This window comes from Molossus molossus, unplaced genomic scaffold (genome assembly GCF_014108415.1).
Source record: "Molossus molossus isolate mMolMol1 unplaced genomic scaffold, mMolMol1.p scaffold_m16_p_3, whole genome shotgun sequence".
NCBI classification, from domain to species: domain Eukaryota; kingdom Metazoa; phylum Chordata; class Mammalia; order Chiroptera; family Molossidae; genus Molossus; species Molossus molossus.
In genome coordinates this window covers 38,791,807-38,811,089 of record NW_023425366.1, presented here as the reverse complement: position 1 = coordinate 38,811,089, position 19,283 = coordinate 38,791,807, and the positions used below count along the sequence as shown (strand labels likewise).

The 19,283-nt window shown below is 35.7% G+C and overlaps 1 protein-coding gene across 6 annotated transcripts in view; it reads left to right on the top strand.

Annotated features, from left to right (window-relative positions):
- PDE4D (phosphodiesterase 4D) overlaps window positions 1–19,283 on the top strand; it is an 849,054-nt gene that overhangs the window by 810,194 nt on the left and 19,577 nt on the right. For all 6 annotated transcript variants that reach the window (XM_036278944.1, XM_036278943.1, XM_036278945.1 and 3 more), the window contains one exon: window positions 17,745–17,838. In XM_036278944.1, the coding sequence (XP_036134837.1) occupies window positions 17,745–17,838 (94 nt within the window). The remainder of the gene's footprint in view (window positions 1–17,744; window positions 17,839–19,283) is intronic.

Sequence of the window (19,283 nt, the reverse complement as noted above, 5' to 3'; positions counted from 1 at the left end):
ATATGTGTGTTTTTATTCAAATGCATAGATAGATGGATGGATTCGTAGATAGGTACACAGATGGATGGGTAGATATTAAAAAGCTTATAGAGCCCTGGCCAGTTTGGCTCAGCAGTTAGAGCATCAGCCTATGGACCAGAGAGTCCTGGGTTTGGTTCCCGCTAAGGGCATGTACCTCGGTTACAGTTTGTCCCTGGCCCCAGTTGGGGTCATGTGGGTGGCAACCACTCGATGTGTCTCTCTCACATTGATGTTTTTCTTTCTCTCTTCCTCCCTTTCTCTCTCCTGTTCTATCCAAAGATAAATGCAAAAATGTCCTTGGGTGAGGAAATAGTCTTTAAAATAATAAATAAATAAATAAATTTTAAAAAAGCATATAGACGTACACACTGAAATTCAACTGCCATATAAGTAAGCCTGTGTGCGTTAATGAATGATAGAGTGATTCACTGTATTGTGGTCCTACAGAGGTGTTCAGAGTGTGTTCAATAGTAAGAACCAGAATGATTGGGAAGCATCCCAAAACAGTGCTACTTAGGCTGGATCTTGAACATTGAGAATTCATATAGGTTGCTAATGAGGAAATCAGTGACATTCCAGGGGTTAGACGAGGCAGGATAGGATGGAACACACTTTGGATTTAGCTTTATTGTGTATTTGTGGGAGTGGGTGAGTAGTGGGTGTTCTGGATAAGTGAGCCTGCCTAGAACAGAAATCTCATTGTAGGAACAGAGGCAGGTATGAGAAATGTAGCTTGGGTCCACAATGCAGAGATCCTTAAATGCCAGACTAAGTCATTTGCCCATTACCCTATAAGTCCTGAAGAACCCTTGCATTTTATTATAAGGCAAATACAACAAGGAAAATAGCAGCAAAAATGGTTTTAGAAAGATAAGTCTGGTGGTGGTTTGATGGATGCAAAACAGTAAGGGGAAATATTGAAAGCCAGAAGGAATGTGTTAGAGAATTAGGCATATAAGCAATGAGGGACTGGAATAGGGTGGGAATAAAAAGAAAGGAGTGAGTAAAAAGATTGCATGGGAGCCCTGGGCAGTTTGGCTCCGCATTTAGAGCATCCGCCTGTGGACCAAAGAGTCGTGGGTTTGATTCCAGTCAAGGGCATATACCTCGGTTGTAGTTAGGTCCCCCAGCCCTGGTCGGGGTCATGCAGGAGACAACCAATCAGTGTGTCTCTCTCACATCAATATTTCTCTCTCCTTCCCTCCTTCTCTCCCCTCTTCCCCCTCCCACTCTATCTGAAGATAATTGGAAAAGTATCCTCAGGTGAAGATTTAAAAAAAAAGATTGCATGGGAAAGGTGACAGGATATATGAGACTTTGTGGGAGGAAAGTCTCCAGAGGAAAGTATGAAATTCTGTTGTTTCTAAATAAAAGAAAGTATGCTAGTTGGGAAATCAGGAAGAGAAGCTCATTTGAGGGTGGTGAGGTGGACGATATGGCAGTTAAATTTTTACACATGAAATTTAGGTAAGACTGCATATCTAAGTAGAAATGTCCTATAGGCCTTCAATTGTCAGGACTGGAATTCTGGTGAAAGAACAGGACTTCCTTACCGGGAATTTCCTGCCCAGAGTTGATGGTTAAGACTTTAAGGCTCATCTGTAAAATGACAATAGTAATAGTCCTCATAGGGTTGTTATTAGAAAGAAATCAGATAATACCAGGAAAGTACTCAGCACTATCCTTGGCATATAGTAGACACTCAGTAAATATTAGCTATTATTATTTTTAACCCTGGGTTTTAGGGAAAGACAATTTTATGAATTATTAGAACTGATATTCTGGAGGCTATTCAGGGTGGAGCAAAAGTAGGTATGAGAACACGAAACACAAGAGTTTATTCTTGTATGATTATTTATTAATTATTGTATTATTTTCCATACAAACAACTGTATACCTACTTTTGCCCCACCCTGTATTAAAGCCATCTGCTTTGTGTGTCTTCTTAATACCCCAAATGGAAGTTAATATGTTCTAATTCACTTACTTGTGGCCCAGCTGTTAAGAGAAGATAACAGCCCAAGCTATGATTGTTCCTATTTAGCTGTTAATCACTATCTGCAAGATCTAGAGTGTTATTTTTATTTATGTAAATGGTTAAGGATATTGACTGTTCTTCTGTTTGTTGCAGCTTCTATAATAAAACCTCTGAGCTACTTTTTATTTTCATTTGCTGTGTTCAGAGTGAAATCAGTTTTAAAGGGTTTAGAAAGAGCTTTTGGAGAATGGCATTAGGTCAATGCAAGCTAGTGATCATTAGCTCAAAGTTTAAAAACCATATTCACCCAGAGTGGAACAGACTTACACAACAATGGAAGAAATTCAGGAGAGGAGAACTAATAATTATGAAGAGTTGTAGGGCTCCTCTCTGGGTAGAAGGTTGGACTAAATCTCTTTAGAGTAACTTTCCAACTTGGACATATTTCACAGTAAGAATTGTATGTTTGATTATCCCATTCTAACATGTGATTGACTTGCTGTCTCACAGGGCATTAGATTCACATTTGTAAGGTCAAGTAAAGCAGAGGTTTTTTGTTTGTTTCAGTTTGTATTTTTTTTCCTATCCTCGTTATTCTCAGAAGCAAAACTTTTTACATTCTCCTTTCTTAAAGCTATAACATAGGCAGGTATCCTAGAAGAATAAATGTCAAGATAGTTACAACCATTTTTATTGAAGTGTGAACAAAAGTGAGTTAAGTGCTTTTTTAAACTGTGTTTTCAGGTCTGAGTTTCTTAAAATAATTTATTGATTTTAGCAAAACATCAATCAGTTGCCTCCCGCACACCCCTGACCAAGGATGGAACCCACAACCTGGGTATGTGCCCTGACTGGGAATCAAACCCGCCACCTTTTGGTGTATGGGACAATGCTTCAACCAGCTGAGCCACCCAGCCAGGGCACGGCTGGGTTTTTTACTATAAGAAACATAGGTGCATCTTATTTTATAAGCAATTAGATAAATTAAGTTGGTTTTTCCAGTATTTTAGTCTCAAGATATAAGAACAATCACATTTAACTTAAAAAATTGTTTAAAAGCAGTATTTTGAATAAAAATGACTGCTATAGAATTAATGATGATTATATGACCTGTGCTGTATTTTATGGATAGCAGTGGGTACTTAAAATATGGCAAGATTTCCTCTTCCAGCAAAATGGCAACATGCATTTAACTTGAATTCCAGAAGGAGAAAATGGGGAAGAAATATTCTAGGATTTTAGTTGAATCCCAAGCAGGACAAAAAAAAAAAAAATCCTCCATCTAGATATTTCCTAGAGAAACCACAAAACAAATAGATCTCAACACAGCTGGAAAGAAGAGGCAGATTGTTTACAAGGAAATAACAATGACATTGACAGCTGTTTAAGTTGTGTGAGGTAGCAGGGGTTCATCTGATTAAAAGAAATTGTATCACATCTGAAACCATAGCTGCAAGGGCATTTGGGATATGGAGTTTTTCATTGTCCAGCCTCTGCAGCACAGGAGGGCACACACTGAAAGGACTTGGGGTAGCTCCTGCAGTTGCTTGTTCACCTTGTTTCCCACACGCTAATAGGTAAGCTCTTTCAGAGCACAGGATTGGCTGGCTGACATACCTGAAACAGCAGATAACACACAGTTGGTGCTAATTAAATATTGGCTGATTGAAAGGATTATCATTGTATACTCATTGGTACTGGGCTTGATCTCCTTGGTCTCAAGTCACCTGTAGGGTTGTACCTACATTTTCCTTTGGAGATTGGAATTTGGTCCTGAAGCCTACAGGGATGATTTTATATTTGTCAGGTCAGTGCATTCTGAGAAAGTTATCCCTATTTTTTTTTTTATATATCTCCATAAGCATTTTCAGTTGTGATTCTAATAGTTTCAGACAAACCATTGATTGCATAGACTATTGGGTAGATATTATTACAGGAATTTTAATGCAGCTGTTTTAATCAGATTGTTTTTCTTATGACAAGTTTCAGTGTTTCTGGTCACAATATAGTTTATTGGGCTCCTGACATCTGCTTAATACTATGCTAGATTACCTTAGTTAACTCTGACTCCCTCCACACAAACCAAAGACCCTAAAGAGTTTGCAGTGTATTGTGGTGCTCATAAGAGACAAGGCCAAGATTTGAACTCTGGTGAAGCCAACTAGAGAAACCTATGCTGTATACTATGGTACTTGTAAGAATTGTCATACCCTGCTATTCTGTCATTGTTGCAAATGAAAAAACAATCCCATTACTGCACCATTTTTAACTGAGTTTGTGATTGCTTTTAGTTAACTCTTAATTCCTAAAATGTTCAAATAAGGCATAGTACTTTAATAAAAATATTGCCAACTTGAGTGCTAGATTCTAATTTTGGTTTTATTGTGTAACCTTGCTTAGGCTTTTACATTATTAATCTGCTATGAAGAAGGGATTTAAAAAAATAGATTATCTTTTACTGCCCCTTCTGTTGGGCTATTCTGAAAACATCTTAAGAGGATTTGATGTATTTACAATAGCCAAGATTTGGAAGCAGCCTAAGTGTCCATCAGTAGATGAGTGGGTAAAAATGTCGTGGTACATTTACACAATAGAATACTACTCAGCCATAAAAAGGAAGAAAATGTTACCCTTTGTTACAGCATGGATGGTCCTGGAGAACATTATGCTAAGTGAAATAAGTCAGTCAGAGAAAGACAAATACTATATGATTTGACTCATATGTGGAATTTAATAAACAAACTGGACTACCAAGCAAAATAGAGACAGACTCATAGATAAAGAGCAGGCAGACAGCTCCAGGGGGTGGAAGGATTGCACAAAATAGAAAAAAAAGAGAGAGAGAGAACTCATGGACATGGACACAACAGTGTGCTGATTGAGAGTGTAGAGGGGATAAATGGTGATGGAAAAAATAAATTTCAAAAAAGAATTTGATGAAAGTAGTCTATCAGAATGTAATATCATTAGAAGTTTTTAAAGTAACTACATATTTAAAACAACTGACAGCTTTCCTTACTCAGAACTCTTGAAGAATGAGGGGGGATGTAAAATGTCCCTCGACAGTTAAAAAAAAAAAACTTCACATATTTAAATTTTCTTGCACTCAATTCATAGGACTCTTCTTTTTCACCCTCCTCCAAATTTGTACTTCTCCAGCGTTCTTCATCTCAGCAAATGACCCAAATATCTATTCAAGTAAGAAGTCTAAAGGTTGATTGTTATCATCTCTTCACTCCAGCATTCAGTTCAAGTCTTGTTAGCTCTTCTTCAAGGGCTTCCTCTCCTCTTCCATCTGCTCTTACTCCTCTACAAACCACCCTCTCAAGAGACAACTTTTTAAAATGTAAGTCACGTGGAGTTACTCCCTGCTCAGAACCTTCCAGTGGTGTTCCACACCCTCTGGAAAGCTCATATGATCTTGACGGTGCCCTTCCTTGACCTACTTCTGATCTCTTCCTGTATACTTATTCCCTAGTACTGGCTGTGTTCATTCAGCCCTTGTTCAGAAAGCTCTGCCCCAAATCTTCTGGTTGGCTCTTTCTAGTCACTGGGATTTCATCTCAGATAATACCTTTTCAGTGCAGCTTGCTCTGACTACTTAATAGTCCACCATCATAGTGTGGTGTTGTTACCCCCCCCCTTTTCTTTTATTCAGCATATTTGTCACTCTTTTTTTTTTTTTTGTCTAAAGCTTGTTTTTTGTCTTTTTGCCTCAAGAGTCCAAGGTTTACATGGACAGGGAACTCTTCTGTCTTGTTCATTTATCGCCCATGCTGACACATAACTTTAATATTTTGCTAAGTGAATAAATAGATAATCATTCTAAAAAAATATTATCTGATATTTAAAGCCCATTACTTTCCACAAGAATTTTCCGTGAAACCCTAATATTTTGTTTTTGCTTGTTAATAAATGTAAAGAGCGAAGAATTAGGTAGCAAAATGGTTTGAGAAATGCCAAGTCAAACAAAATTAGAAAGATTATTCATTACTGTTCTTGGTAAAGCCTTTAGTATGCTAATGTACACAGTCTTCAAGAAGGTTAGTACCATATCAGAAGTTTCTTTTGCACTCGATGTCTTCTTTGAGAATGGAACTGCTGTTCTTTAGAACACATTCTAGGAAATACTATGCTGCCTTAGACAAAAATCCAATGTAACAGAAAGGGAGAAATGAAGGCTTTACTGACTACAGGGAGGCTGATTTATACGGACCACAGAAGAAAAGGCTGACAACCAAGGACTCAAAAAATAAAACCTATGAAAAAGTGAGAGAAGAATTAAAAAATGAATATATCAGTTGGGACTATTCAGTTTTCTGCAAGCAGCTCTACCAACTTTACTGGATTTTTTTTTTTTTTTTAAATTTCTAACAACTGGCATAGTGCTTGGCCTAGAAGGGACATACAATAAAATAAATGTTTATTGACTATTTAGTGATGAGTGAGTAAATGTGGCCCAGGACCACCATTAAAGTATTAAATTAAGGTCGGTTTATTTAAGACAGCAGGAAAATATCTAAGATACGTTAGGGAATGTTTTATTCCAGAGGATTAAAATAAAAATGATACTAATAGCTGTGAGGATAGTTTAACTAAAGGCTTTGTGCATAATTTACCACATATTGTATTCTTCAAAGCTAACATTGACTTTAGACATAAATATGCCTATTTGGGATATGATGGTGGAGCCCTTTGAAAGGGTAAAAATGTTATTTTACTGTTTGTAACTGTGCTTGACATTTTTGTGTTTCATTTCTGTTTAGGCACAATTAAGCAAATTTGGAATTAAAATAATTTGATAATATCTAACATTTTTTAAAGTCAGATTTTGAGGTATAATTTACATATGGTAAGATGTACTCATTTTAGCTATGGATGAATGCATTTAGACAAATGTATACAACTGGGTGACTACCACCATAATCTACATATAGCATATTTCCATCACCCAAAGAGTTCTCTCCTGCTCCTTTGTAGTCGTTCCCCTCCCCCACTCCCAGTCACTGACAGCCAGTGACCTGATTGTTCCGCTGTTTTGCCTTTCCAGAATGTCATATGAATGAAATCATACAGTATATCTATAGCCTTTTTGTTTTGTTTTGTTTTGTTTTTGTTTTTGGTACGTGCCCCTAGCGGGAACCAAACCCGGGACTCTCTGGTCCGCAGGCCAGTGCTCCAGCCACTGAGCCAAACTGGCCAGGGCTCTATAGCCTTTTGTAAATGGCTTTTTTTACCTTTGCATATTGCTTTTGAGATTCATCCAATGACATGTTGCATATCTTAGTAATTTTTTTCTTTTCATTGCTTTCTAGTTCATTTTATGGATGTATCACAATTTGTTTATTCATTCACCAGTTGATACCTGGGCTATTTTCAGGTTTCAGCTGATATGAATAGAATTGCTATAAATATTTGTATAGAGGTTTTTGTATGAATATCTGTTTTCATTTCTCTTAGGTAAATAACTAGGGGTGGGATTTTGCATCATGTGGTCAGTGTACTTTTTAACTTTATAAGAAAGTGCCAAACTGTTTTTAGAAAGTCACTATACCATTTTGCATTCTCTCCAGTAATGTATGAGAGTTTCATTTTTTATGTTAGCCATTCTATTAACTATGTAGTGGCATCATATTTTGGTTTTAATTTTTATTTCCTTAATTACAAATGACTAAAGTCAGCCTGGAGTTTCTCTTAATTTCAGACCTATATAGTATTTGTAAGATATGTTGTTTTGTTTTCTGAAATGATTCTTCAGGGCAAAGCTGTTCCTTAAATTGCATTCAGATCCATTCTCACTAGAGGGCAGTAAACACAAACAGATTTAGTGGGTTTACTTGAGTTAAGGTTGTTTTTGTACAATTGGCATTCATCATAGAAAGTATAGCTTTTATAATGTAAAAATATATTTAAATTATGTTATTCAAAATATAGGTTATAAATTAATTCTTGATTACTGTCTGCCTTTAAAACTACTTTTAAGGCAGTTGACATAGAAAAAACAGTGATTTTTAAAGACACTGGTATGCTCTAGTTATTATATTTAATATCTGAAGTTTAACCTTGCCTCAGAATTCTTCAAGGAGCATTTAGCAATTAGATTTGCATGTGTCAAGCTGAACAGTATTGGATGTGTGAGAGCCCACTTTATATAGATTTGCTTCTTGATTAATAATAACTATCAGAACTTTGGTCTTAAGTAGAAGAGTATAAAATAAATGTAGATTGATTATAGAAAAAATATTTTCCAAATGTATAAGTTCTACCAAAAACAATGCTGTTACCAGGAAGATCTCTTAGGTTGGAGAAATCTAAGAGTTAATACACTTATTTAAAATAATATTTCTTAAATATTTCAGGTACAGTAATATCTTGTATAGGTTAGAATTTATTATGTTAATCGACATATTGTTCATAGGTTCTAGGCTAAATGTAGATTAATGCCAGAAATACTTTTTGGCAATTTAAAGTATTTTGAAGCCAGACAGCCTCAGTTCATATCCACTCTGCTGCTTGGCTTTGAGACCCTGGGCAAGACACTTTACCTTCTGAGCCTCAATTTCCTCATAGTTTGGTTTGGTTCTTTTTCCCCTATTCAAAAATTTGTCTTATCTCTCTTGACCTCTATTACAAAGTCAGTGATACCAGCACGTGTTAATATATCAATGATTCGACTCCACCAGCAGAAATTTAAATATCTTAAAATAGTCTAGAAAGATTGGTGATTGCTTGCAGTATCAGTGAAAATGAGGAATAAAAGAGGGGTGACATCAGAGATTCTGGGGAGTGTTATTAGAGAAAGACATGAAAAGAGAACTAAATGCTGAAGGACATCCCCCCCACCCCCCCATTTCAGTACCTGCATACATTTGTATGAGAGCAGCAGATCACCAGACAGGAAATGTGAGCTCTACCTTGCTAAGGGCATCTGTGTCTTGCTCACATAACCTCCCATACATAGTAGGCCTCACTTTCAGGTGAAGCTGCCTATGACTGGGTACCAGCTTCCTGACTGAAGTTAGTAAGATCCACCCTATCCAGAGATCTGACCACAGTGATAGTAGCACTGGTTCTTTAATTCAGGACACTGTGAAGTCAGCACAGGATTAAGGATAAATGAGTCCACTCTTAAATTCATACCATTTATCATAGAGTTTGCATCTGCTTAATTGTATGACGAGCTATTCATTACACCATGAAGAGCAAAGACTGAAAGAAGCCTGGATTTGCCTTTCAGTTCTGTCACAATATCGAATATTTAAGAGTGCTTGTTTTTTCACCTTAAAATGGTGATAATACCTATCTTACCTGGATTTTGCAAATATTAGAAATAGGGTATATAAAGCTCCTGGTGCATAATAAGTGCTTAATAAATGTTCTAACATGCCTGTTACAGTGTCCTCATTAGAATGTTCAGAAGCCAAGTCTGAGAGTAAGAGTTGTATCTCTCTGGCCCCATCCACATTTCTCTTCTGTGTTGTCTAGACTTTTGCAGGCTGCTACTACCATGGTAATGGGAAGGAGCTTCTAGTCTGTCTCTCATAGTGGGGAAAATGAAATAAATTTTAATTGTGTCAGAGCTTTATAAAAAGATTTCTTGTTATCATCATCATCTCCCTTACTGCAGAAGATTAGGGATTTGCAATTGAATCTCTTTATGCCTGTGGTTCACTACTTTGAGAAATACAAAGAGAGAATAACCTATCTTTCTTGCCTCAAGCATCTGCCACCCTGATTTAGGAGTCACAGTTCAAGGCAATCGAAGCAACTAAAACTGATCCTTAACCCTGGGGGAACATTCAAATTTCAGGGTACACTTATTGGGAAGTACTCCTGGAATTTTATGGATGGAAGCCAGGGAGACTAGATGTCCTGGAATACATGGGGTAGTCCTTACATTGGAGGATTACCCCATTTGCTAACAACCATTCGTGTAGGTGAGAAATTTATGTATGATTATTTGAACCTAGACTACAACTGCTTATTACACATAAGCTTGTTCATTCTCTCTCTCTCTCTCTCTCTCTCTCTCTCTGTCACTCTCTCTGTCACTCTCTGTCACTCTCCCAGCAGTCTCTTCATAAATTTAGCATGGGCTTCCTCATAACATGGCAGTGTCAGAATAGTCCGACTTTCTCACAGGACAACTCAGGGATCCTAATGGCACATTCAAGGAGACCAAGGTGAAAGCTGCAAGATTTCTTATGACAGTGTTCTGTGTTCTTAGCAGAACTTTCATCAAATTCTTTTAAGATGTTTTAAAATCTCCTCTTCCTTGCAAATTAGTCATATAAACGTCTAAGCAAGGCTACCCAACATATAAAAGGAGGTCAAGACAGCCATGCCACACCAGTGAGGAAATGAAATATCACTTCCATTTGTGGATTCTGGACATAACTGTATTTTTTTATAATTACACTATACTTTTATGTTGGATGGAGGAAGAACTTTGTTTATATCTTTGTCACCAGGGAAGCCACTTGTTTTGTTTTGTAATTAAGAGAAGCAATTAAAATGCCTGATTGCCATTTTCAGAGCAGCTTCTATTTTAAAGAGAAGTCAGAGAATATTAAAATTCATAGAAATGACTCCACAAGGATTAGTAGTCTCATTTAAGAATGAACTATGAGTTTTCAGGTGTTTCATGGTTGTTTTTCATCACTGTGAGAGGAAAATCCCATTCATCTTCTCATAGGCAGCCTTTGCTGTAGGGATACCATTTTTAAAGGGCATTTACCAGAGATGAGGAGGAGGAAAATCCCCTTCTCAGAGGTTTGTCCTTGCCAGCCAATCACAGAGCACCCTGGGCCTAGTCCACGCCTCCTGACCTGATAGATCCAGGGATGGAGTGCAATTGGTGCATAGTTGGGGTTTTATGGGAGGGGTTTCTTGTCACTCTTCCCACCTTCCCCGCAGTTCCTTATTTGGTAGCTTTTGACAGAACTTGTCTTTCTTGCAGCTAAGCACATTGGCATACATTATTCATTAATCTCTGGAGCTCAGGGAGAAAAAGATGCAGACCCTTAGATCTTTAGATATTTCTTTATCACATGAATTTTCTTTATTCAGAATAGTCACTGAATTCTGTTCCATTCTGGAGTTTTACAAGTGGCATGTGTTCAATGGGAAGACAGCTGGATGTCGTATGGGATCTAAATGCAAGGCTTTCTTACATACACTTAATTCCCAATAATCTTTAAAAACCCACACACTCCAAGGCTTGTGGAGATTGTTAAACTATCAAGGTTTTGAAGATATTCATATTTTAGAACTTACTGTCTCTATATAATCAATCAAAAATGCCTGAAGCAAACTATTTACTGTCAGTGTCCTGGGGCTACATAAAGGTAAGGTTTATTTAGCCTTTGTAAACTCCTGGTTACTCTGATTGTATAAGTGATAGTTTTAATATATTACAATAGAGTTAAGCTTTCTAAGCAATCTTTTGCTTTTTTCTTTACCTGAATACACTAGAAATATATGTTTTTAGTGATCAAGATAAGGAGAAATTGTGTAACTTCTAATAGTTATAGTTTGTATGTTAAAATAGATTTTTAATGTGCAGTGGTTCTTCTATTTGTCATGTTGTGTGGATTTGAGTTATGCTTGTAAATATCAAGGTAATTAAATAAATCCATTAGAATTAAATTATTGATCAAAATTACTTATACTGGTGTATATGGGTTCCAGTTCATTTGTAGCACTTAAAGGTTTATAAAAATTAACTTGTGGCTCTTTCTAAAAATTTACACTAGTGTAACCTGATGAAGTGTTTTTTCACCTTTGGATGTAAAGCTTTAGATGACATTAAAAATTGACATTACTTGAGTTTTTAAGAGATCTCTATTAAAATGAAAATTTGATTATCTTCTTGTAAAACTTGAAGACATTTATGTTTATATGATACTGCTACTTCTGTTAATCTCAAGAAATGAATTAATATACTGAATTGAATAAAATTGTGTTCCTCCTTGCAGGCTTCTTGCATGCCCCCTGGTCATGATAGCCTGGTGATCTCTGTAATAGAAGCAGGAAATAGAAAAACCTTTTTCAGTCCTAAATGAAGCATCACTTCAGAGATTGAAATTTATTCTTGAATATTTGAGTATATCACAATATATTGTTTTTAAGAATCCTCTTTCATTAAGAACTGAGACTGAAAATTTTTTTATTTTCTTTGTTTCTTTTTAAAGGAAAATTTTCTCTTTGCTGTGAGATTTACCTGCATTCTAAGAAAACTTATTTCAGTTTTCATTATCCACATAGTTATGATTCCCCACCTCCCTTTTAATCTACAGATGGTCCAGATTTTTAGTATTTTTTTTAAATGCAGATTTTCTTTTAAATTTTGCTAGCCACTTTTTGGCTTAATTTTTTTTTAATACAGAAAAGTATAAAGAGTAATAAAGAAAACCCTCACAATCCTCCTAGAAATTATCTCTTAGCTTTTAGATAATTCATATTTGATACATTTTTAAGGGCTTCACATATGTGTTATGATTATGAACAATACCTCTAAGAATTTCAGTACAGAATTTTAGTATCTTTTTGAGAAAATTTTTGCTGGACAACTTTATATATTTGATATTATATTGCTAAAAATAATATAATATAAGAAGGGAAAATATTTGTCCTTAAGGACACATATAAATATATTTAGTCTTATATATGCTAAAGGGTTTATTGTTGTACAGCCAGTACAATATTTATTTTAGCTTTTAATGCAACCTATTAAACTAATAGTGTATCGGGATAGCATATTTAAATGATTTTTAACAGAATATTATGAGGGCAAAACAGGCATTTTCTTAATGTTTAACCTTTACCAACTTCTTAATTATATACTAGGAGAGTATATAACGTACCCAGTAGCACATTGACATGAATGTAGAAATAAAAGGATTAAATTTAAGAATACTTAAAATTTTTAATTATTTCATTTTTCTTCCTCAACAGTCTTAAACGTAGAATATAAATTGGGGAACTGGAGTTTAAAAAGCAAAATACAGTATTCAATTCAACTGCATTTCACTTTCCTTTGTGCTGCTCACAGACCCTCTGCACAATGAGAACAAAGGATCTGAAAGCATTAACCCTGAAATCTTTTTTCTTTGCTACAACAATGATTCTGTATATTATTTCAGACTATTTAGATAAAAACAATCAGAATAACTCAGCACAAAATATGGAGAGGTCGCTTTTAAAAATATCTAAAATCTCTATTAAATTATTCTACATTTTTCAGTTTTTTTGAAAAGCAGTTCTATATGTCATCTCTTTTAAATCTGTAAATAACAGTTTTCTAAGAAAGTACCTTTTATTTACCTTTTCTAATCATTTCACCCCATAGTAAGTTTATATAGTTATTCTAATAAATAATATGTAGCAATCTTAAAATGAGAGAAATTTCACTTACATTTAAAAATGACTGTTGAGTGGTTTATTGTTTTTTATGTTCAGCTATACACTCCAAAACCAGATTGCAGTATCAGCTATCAGTTGAGAAAGCACTGATGATAATATTTATGGTTATTATTTTAGCTTCCCTGGACTCAAAGTTTTATATCAGTAACAAAAAAGGGAGGTGATTTTAATTCCTTTCAGAAAAATGCCTTTATGCTATAACATAATTGACTCTAAAGATTATCTTTGGGAGGTCTCCCCTCCTCTTTCCCTTGGGAAGAAAGGGGACTGCTTAAAATGTTTCTTCTGATTATGTTAAAAGGAAATGTTGACTTCTTTGGAGCACCTCACTAGCCTTGGTAGGGAGATAAGTGTGCACTGAAGGACTTTCTCTACCCCATGTTTTTGAATTTTGAACAAAGGTGGAAGAGTAGTCTGAGAATATATATGATGCAAAAATAATCAGTGGAATGTGCAATCTGTAATTTATCAGTCTGTACAATAGATTACTTTTCACTGTCATTTTTTGCTTTGGTTATGTGTACTAATTGGCTATTTTGATAATTTATATAAGCAAACTGCCAGGAAAATTATAATTCATTCTTTGTATTCTTCCAGATAAATTCAACAATTTGTGTAGGGAATCTGCAAGTACCATGCAGTTTTTGTGCTTTAGCATATGGCAACATATTCCTCATACCTCATTGCTTACAAGTTGGAAGGTAGTTCTATAGAAAGCTGGGTATCCATCTAACTTTTCAGTGCCCGCCCCCCAGCAAGGTTGCATAGAGTTACACTGAGAGAAATGCATGAAGGTCAGGTGGACAGTGTGGTTCCTATAGAGACTGTGGAGAGGCCAGGAGTAGCTGAAAGCCTTGCCTGTTCCCCCATCTTATAAAAGACTGTCATGACCAGACAGTTCTTCATAGCAACTGTTAGCTCATAGCATGCACAATTTTAGGTCACAGAGATATTTAATTAAATGTATGTTTAAAGGGTTTAGCAGACTCTTTTGAACATGTTTTACCTAAAGATATTTTTCTGTGATACATTTACACAATGGAATATTACTCGGCCGTTAAAAGGAAGAAAATGTTACCCTTTGCAACAGCATGGATGAACCTGGAGAACATTACACTAAGTGAAATAAGTCAGTCAGAGAAAGACAAGTACCATATGATTTCACTTATATGAGGAATTTAATGAACAGAGTGAACTACCAAGCAAAGTAGAGACAGGTTCACAAATAGAGAGCAGACAGACAGATCTGGTGGAGGAGGGGGGTATGGAGTGATTAAGCAAAAAAAAAAAAGAGAGAACTCATGGACATGGACAACAGTGTGGGGATTGCGGGGGTGGGGGTGGAAGTGAAAGAAGGTGTAGGGGGATAAATGATGGAAATAAAATAAATTTAAAAATATTTTTTTCTGAAAGTAAATTTTATTTGTTAAGCAAGGATTTACTCACCTTTGGGCCTTGTGCATGGTGTTATCGTTATATTTTTGAAGCATGGTGACCATTTCCTATATGAATAATATCCTAAATTATTTATGAAAATGAGTAGGGAAGCTAGATATTTAGACATGTATTTTGGAGTGCATAATAACTATATGCAGATCTTATATTTGTTTGTCCTGCAATGATAAAAATCATCCATCACTATAAAAAGCCCAGGGATGTAGAAGAGCTCAAATAATGTTGAGCACCTGTTGTGTGCCAGGCTAAATACAGGACACTTTCTATTAGCTTCTTTAATTAATTGATTGGCGGTAACTTACTCAAGAAAATATAACTTTATAAAACATGGACAGAAAATTATTTGAACACTGTTATAAATGTTTTCATCAGTATTTTTTAAAAAATTTTAATTGATTTGAGAGAGAAAGATAAATGTCAATTTATTGGTCCACTTACTTATGTATTCTTTGGTTGCTTCCTGTATGTGCCCTGACGGGAGATGAAACCTGAAACCTTGGCATATCTGGATGATACGCTAAGCAACTGAGCCACCAGCCAGGGCATAAGTGTTCTTAGAAGGCCCCAAAATTTACTTTTTCCCCAGTCAATCATAATATATAATTCTAAGTGAAAATTAGCAGCAGTTCATGTTTTATATACTGCTGATGCCAATTTTAAAAATATACATCCAGACCTGGCAGGTTTGGCTTAGTGGTGAGAGCATCGGCCCAAGGACCAAAGTGTCACAGGTTCAGTTCTGGTCAAGAGCACGTACCTGAGTTGCAGGTTCCATCCCTGGCCCCGGTTGGGGATGTGTGGGAGGCAACCAGTCAATGTGTGTCTCTCACATCTATGTTTCCGTCTCTCTACCTCCCTCCCTTCCACTCTCTCTAAAAATCAATGGAAAAATATCCTCAGGTGAGGATTAACAAAATAAAATTAAAAATAATAATAATATACATCTATACAAATGTTAAAAAATGCATAAAAGGGAATATAGCTAATTATGCATGGTTATAGCTGAGCACTGGGGCTATACATGATTTCTATTTTTTTTCTATGTAGCTTTCTAGATTTGTACATCATGTGCATTTTTTGATCAGAGACAACTATAAAAATTGCATGAACAAAGATAGTGACCTTTGTATTTCTGAGTTTGAGAATAAACTCCCTATGCCTGTAAAATTAACAACCAGAAAATTTGTATTAGTATGGCCAGTTCTTTGGTTTTGGCTGCAGGATAATGCTAATAAGCATTTCTTGTATCCAGTAGTCTTTTGAAATTTTTTATTGATCTTCCTCAGTGCATTGTGGTGATAAATTCTTATACCTAATCTAGATGGACAGTAAGATTGACTTTGGAAGTAATTTGCCCAGTTATCTTGACTTAGATCATCTTGGTATGAATTATCAGAAAAGTGAGATTTTTAAATTTTTTAATAAACTGACTTAATAAACTGAGTTAGAATTACATTTTGAACACCACTGTCTTTCCCCTAGACTTAAATGTCAATTTATGGTGAAATTCAAAATTTTAAAGGCAACTATATATTAAAATAAAATGTGACTTTTTTGGATCAAGTATCTAATAGTATACTCTATATATAGAAAAACATATATTTTTTCCTTAATGTTAAGAGAAATATTAAGGTACCTTAAAAGGCCTAACTGGGCAATTTTGGGAGTGAAAGACATTAAGAAGCAGTTGATGGCCCTGGCTGGTTTGGCTCAGCGGTTAGAGCGTTGGCCTGCGGTCCGGAGAGACCTGGGTTCGGTTCCCGCTAAGGGCACGTACCTCGGTTGCAGTTTGTCCCCAGCCCTGGTTGGTCGTGCGGGTGGCAGCCACTCGATGTGTCCCTTTCGCGTCGATGTTTCTCTCTCTCTCTCTCTCTCTCTCTCTCTCTCTCTCTCTCTCTCTCTCCCACCCTCTCCCCCTCTCTCTCCCTCCCACTCTATCTGTACAAAAATTGGAAAAATGTCCTCGAGTGAGGATAAAAAAAAAAAAAAGAAGCAGTTGATGGATGAGAAAGTATAACATTTCTGAGAATTCTGGTCTTGAATGCTATGTGGTGGTAGTAGTAGGTAAATTCCAGGGTTTCTTTGGATAAAATAGGCACCATGGCTTCAGTAAAAAAAAATTGTGAAGTAATGAAGTAGAGTATTGAAAATTGGCCTGTTTTGCATTAATGTGACTTAGGGAAATGGACTGGTAAATTCTCTGGATGCTGAAAACCAATACATTTTATACTCCCTACTTAGGGGGAAAAACGTTAAAAAGCAAACATTATAAATATGTTTTTAAATATTTTCTTTCTCTGTAATTCTGCAAGAATACTCAAATCTGTTTGGTTTTATTTTGGAGTATAAGACTATATTTTAACCTCTGACCCGTATACATATTCATTTCCTCTCATGACAAATTGATTAAAAGAAAAACATACATACTCTATTGTGTGGCAGCCTGTTATGTGCCTATAAATTAGGATTTTTTTTCTCTAATAATTACTAACACCTTATTTTTTTAATATCCTTTCCTCCCCTTCACGTCCTGAGTGTTTAAATCTGTTCTGTCCAATATGGTAGCCCGTAGCCACATATCACTCTTTAAATTAAAATTAAATAAAATTCAAAACTCAGCTCCTCTTTTGCTCTAGCCACACTATAAGTGCTTAATGGCCACATGTGGCTAGTGGTCCTGCAATGGACAGCACATATTACAGAATTTTACTATCACTGCAGAAAGTTCTGTTGTAAAGCACTGATCTGAAGTGTCAGGACAATGTAAAACTTCTTTGGGCGTATTTTCAGTATCTTTACATATGCTTATGTTCTTTCACTTAAATTTTCATCTTCTATTATTTTATTTTATCTTTTTGTTTTTCAGTTTAAAAGGATGCTGAATCGGGAGCTCACTCATCTCTCTGAAATGAGTCGGTCCGGAAATCAAGTGTCGGAGTATATATCAAACACATTCTTAGGTGAGAATAACAATTTAAGTGCAGTTTTTAAATTTTATTTTGAGTTATTTGTTTGTTTTGGCAGGAGGATTAGGGCACCAACTTATTTTGGAAATCAAAATCAAATTCATTTGTTTTCACTCATTATATTAATAATTTGAGCCTCTAAGCCCCTAAGTTTTAGAACCTAAAGTGACAAAGTACATTTTTTATCTTTTAGTTTTATTCTGGACTTTAGGGATTTCTGAATTAAAGTTATATCTTGCTAGTCTTTCCAATGTACTAAACTGTGAAAAGTATTTTTTAGAGAGATCTATATATGCATTCAACAAATTCTTTTTAAGTACCAGCCATTGCTGAGCACTAGGTATTAAATGATAAATTAGAAATGGTTTCTGCCCTCAGTGTGTTGGTAGTCTAATGGACACCATGCCTGATAAACTGTTGAGGAAGATAGAATATGATTGCTAAAGAAAAGTTTGCTGATAACAATGGCTGAGAGTGTAGTATACTGGGACATCACTCCCATCGCCCATTCCCAGAAAGAAAGAAAAAATGCAGTAAGTGGAAGTCAACAACTTGAACATAGTCCTGAGTTGACTTTACTTGAAAAACAAAATTGCTACCCAGATGGTGTGACTCAGTGGACTGAGCATCGTCCCATGCACCGAGAGGTTGTCAGTTCAATTTCTACTCAGGGCACATGCCCAGGTTGTGGGCTCAATCCCCAGTATGGGGTGTGTAGGAGACAGCCCCATCGATGTTTCTCTCTCATCGGTGTTTCTATCTTTCTCTCCTTCTCCCTTCCTCTCTGTCTAAAATATCAATAAAAATATATTTAAATGCAAAAACAAAGTTGCTTAATATCTTACTAGCACATTTATTAAACAGACATTTATTGAACACAGTATGTACAAGGATGAGTTAGATGAGCTCAATCCCTTAAAATAGGGGATGAATGTACTGATACATCTTGTTTCTTTTATTTGAAAAATAGTAGCTTTTGTAAATCTGATACTCACTTATCAGATAACATTGGAGAGTCTCTGTGCTTCCCATAAAAACTTGTTACATCATAACGCCTAGCTCACTATAGTATAGAAAATGTGAAACAGCAAGAACAATCGAAGTCATTCAGATAAGCGGCTTATACTCCCACAGTGTAATCCATTTCAGTAAGCTCTCAGGTTTTTACCCTGTTGCTTTTATATTTGTGCAGGAAGTTTCCCCCATTTCCACGCAGTATTGAAACTGGAGTCCTTACTTGACAAGAGCAGTTTTGAAGCCACTAAGAGAATTTCAGATAGGAATGGAGTTGAACAGTGGAAATAACCAATGTGTTTTGCTTTTTCCAAGTCTACTATCATGATAAGTGTTTCAAAAGAATGTATTAGGGTATTCTAGCAAAGATGTAACCACTAAACATATTTGGTGTCAATTATTTTGCAGTGGGATTTATTTGCTGA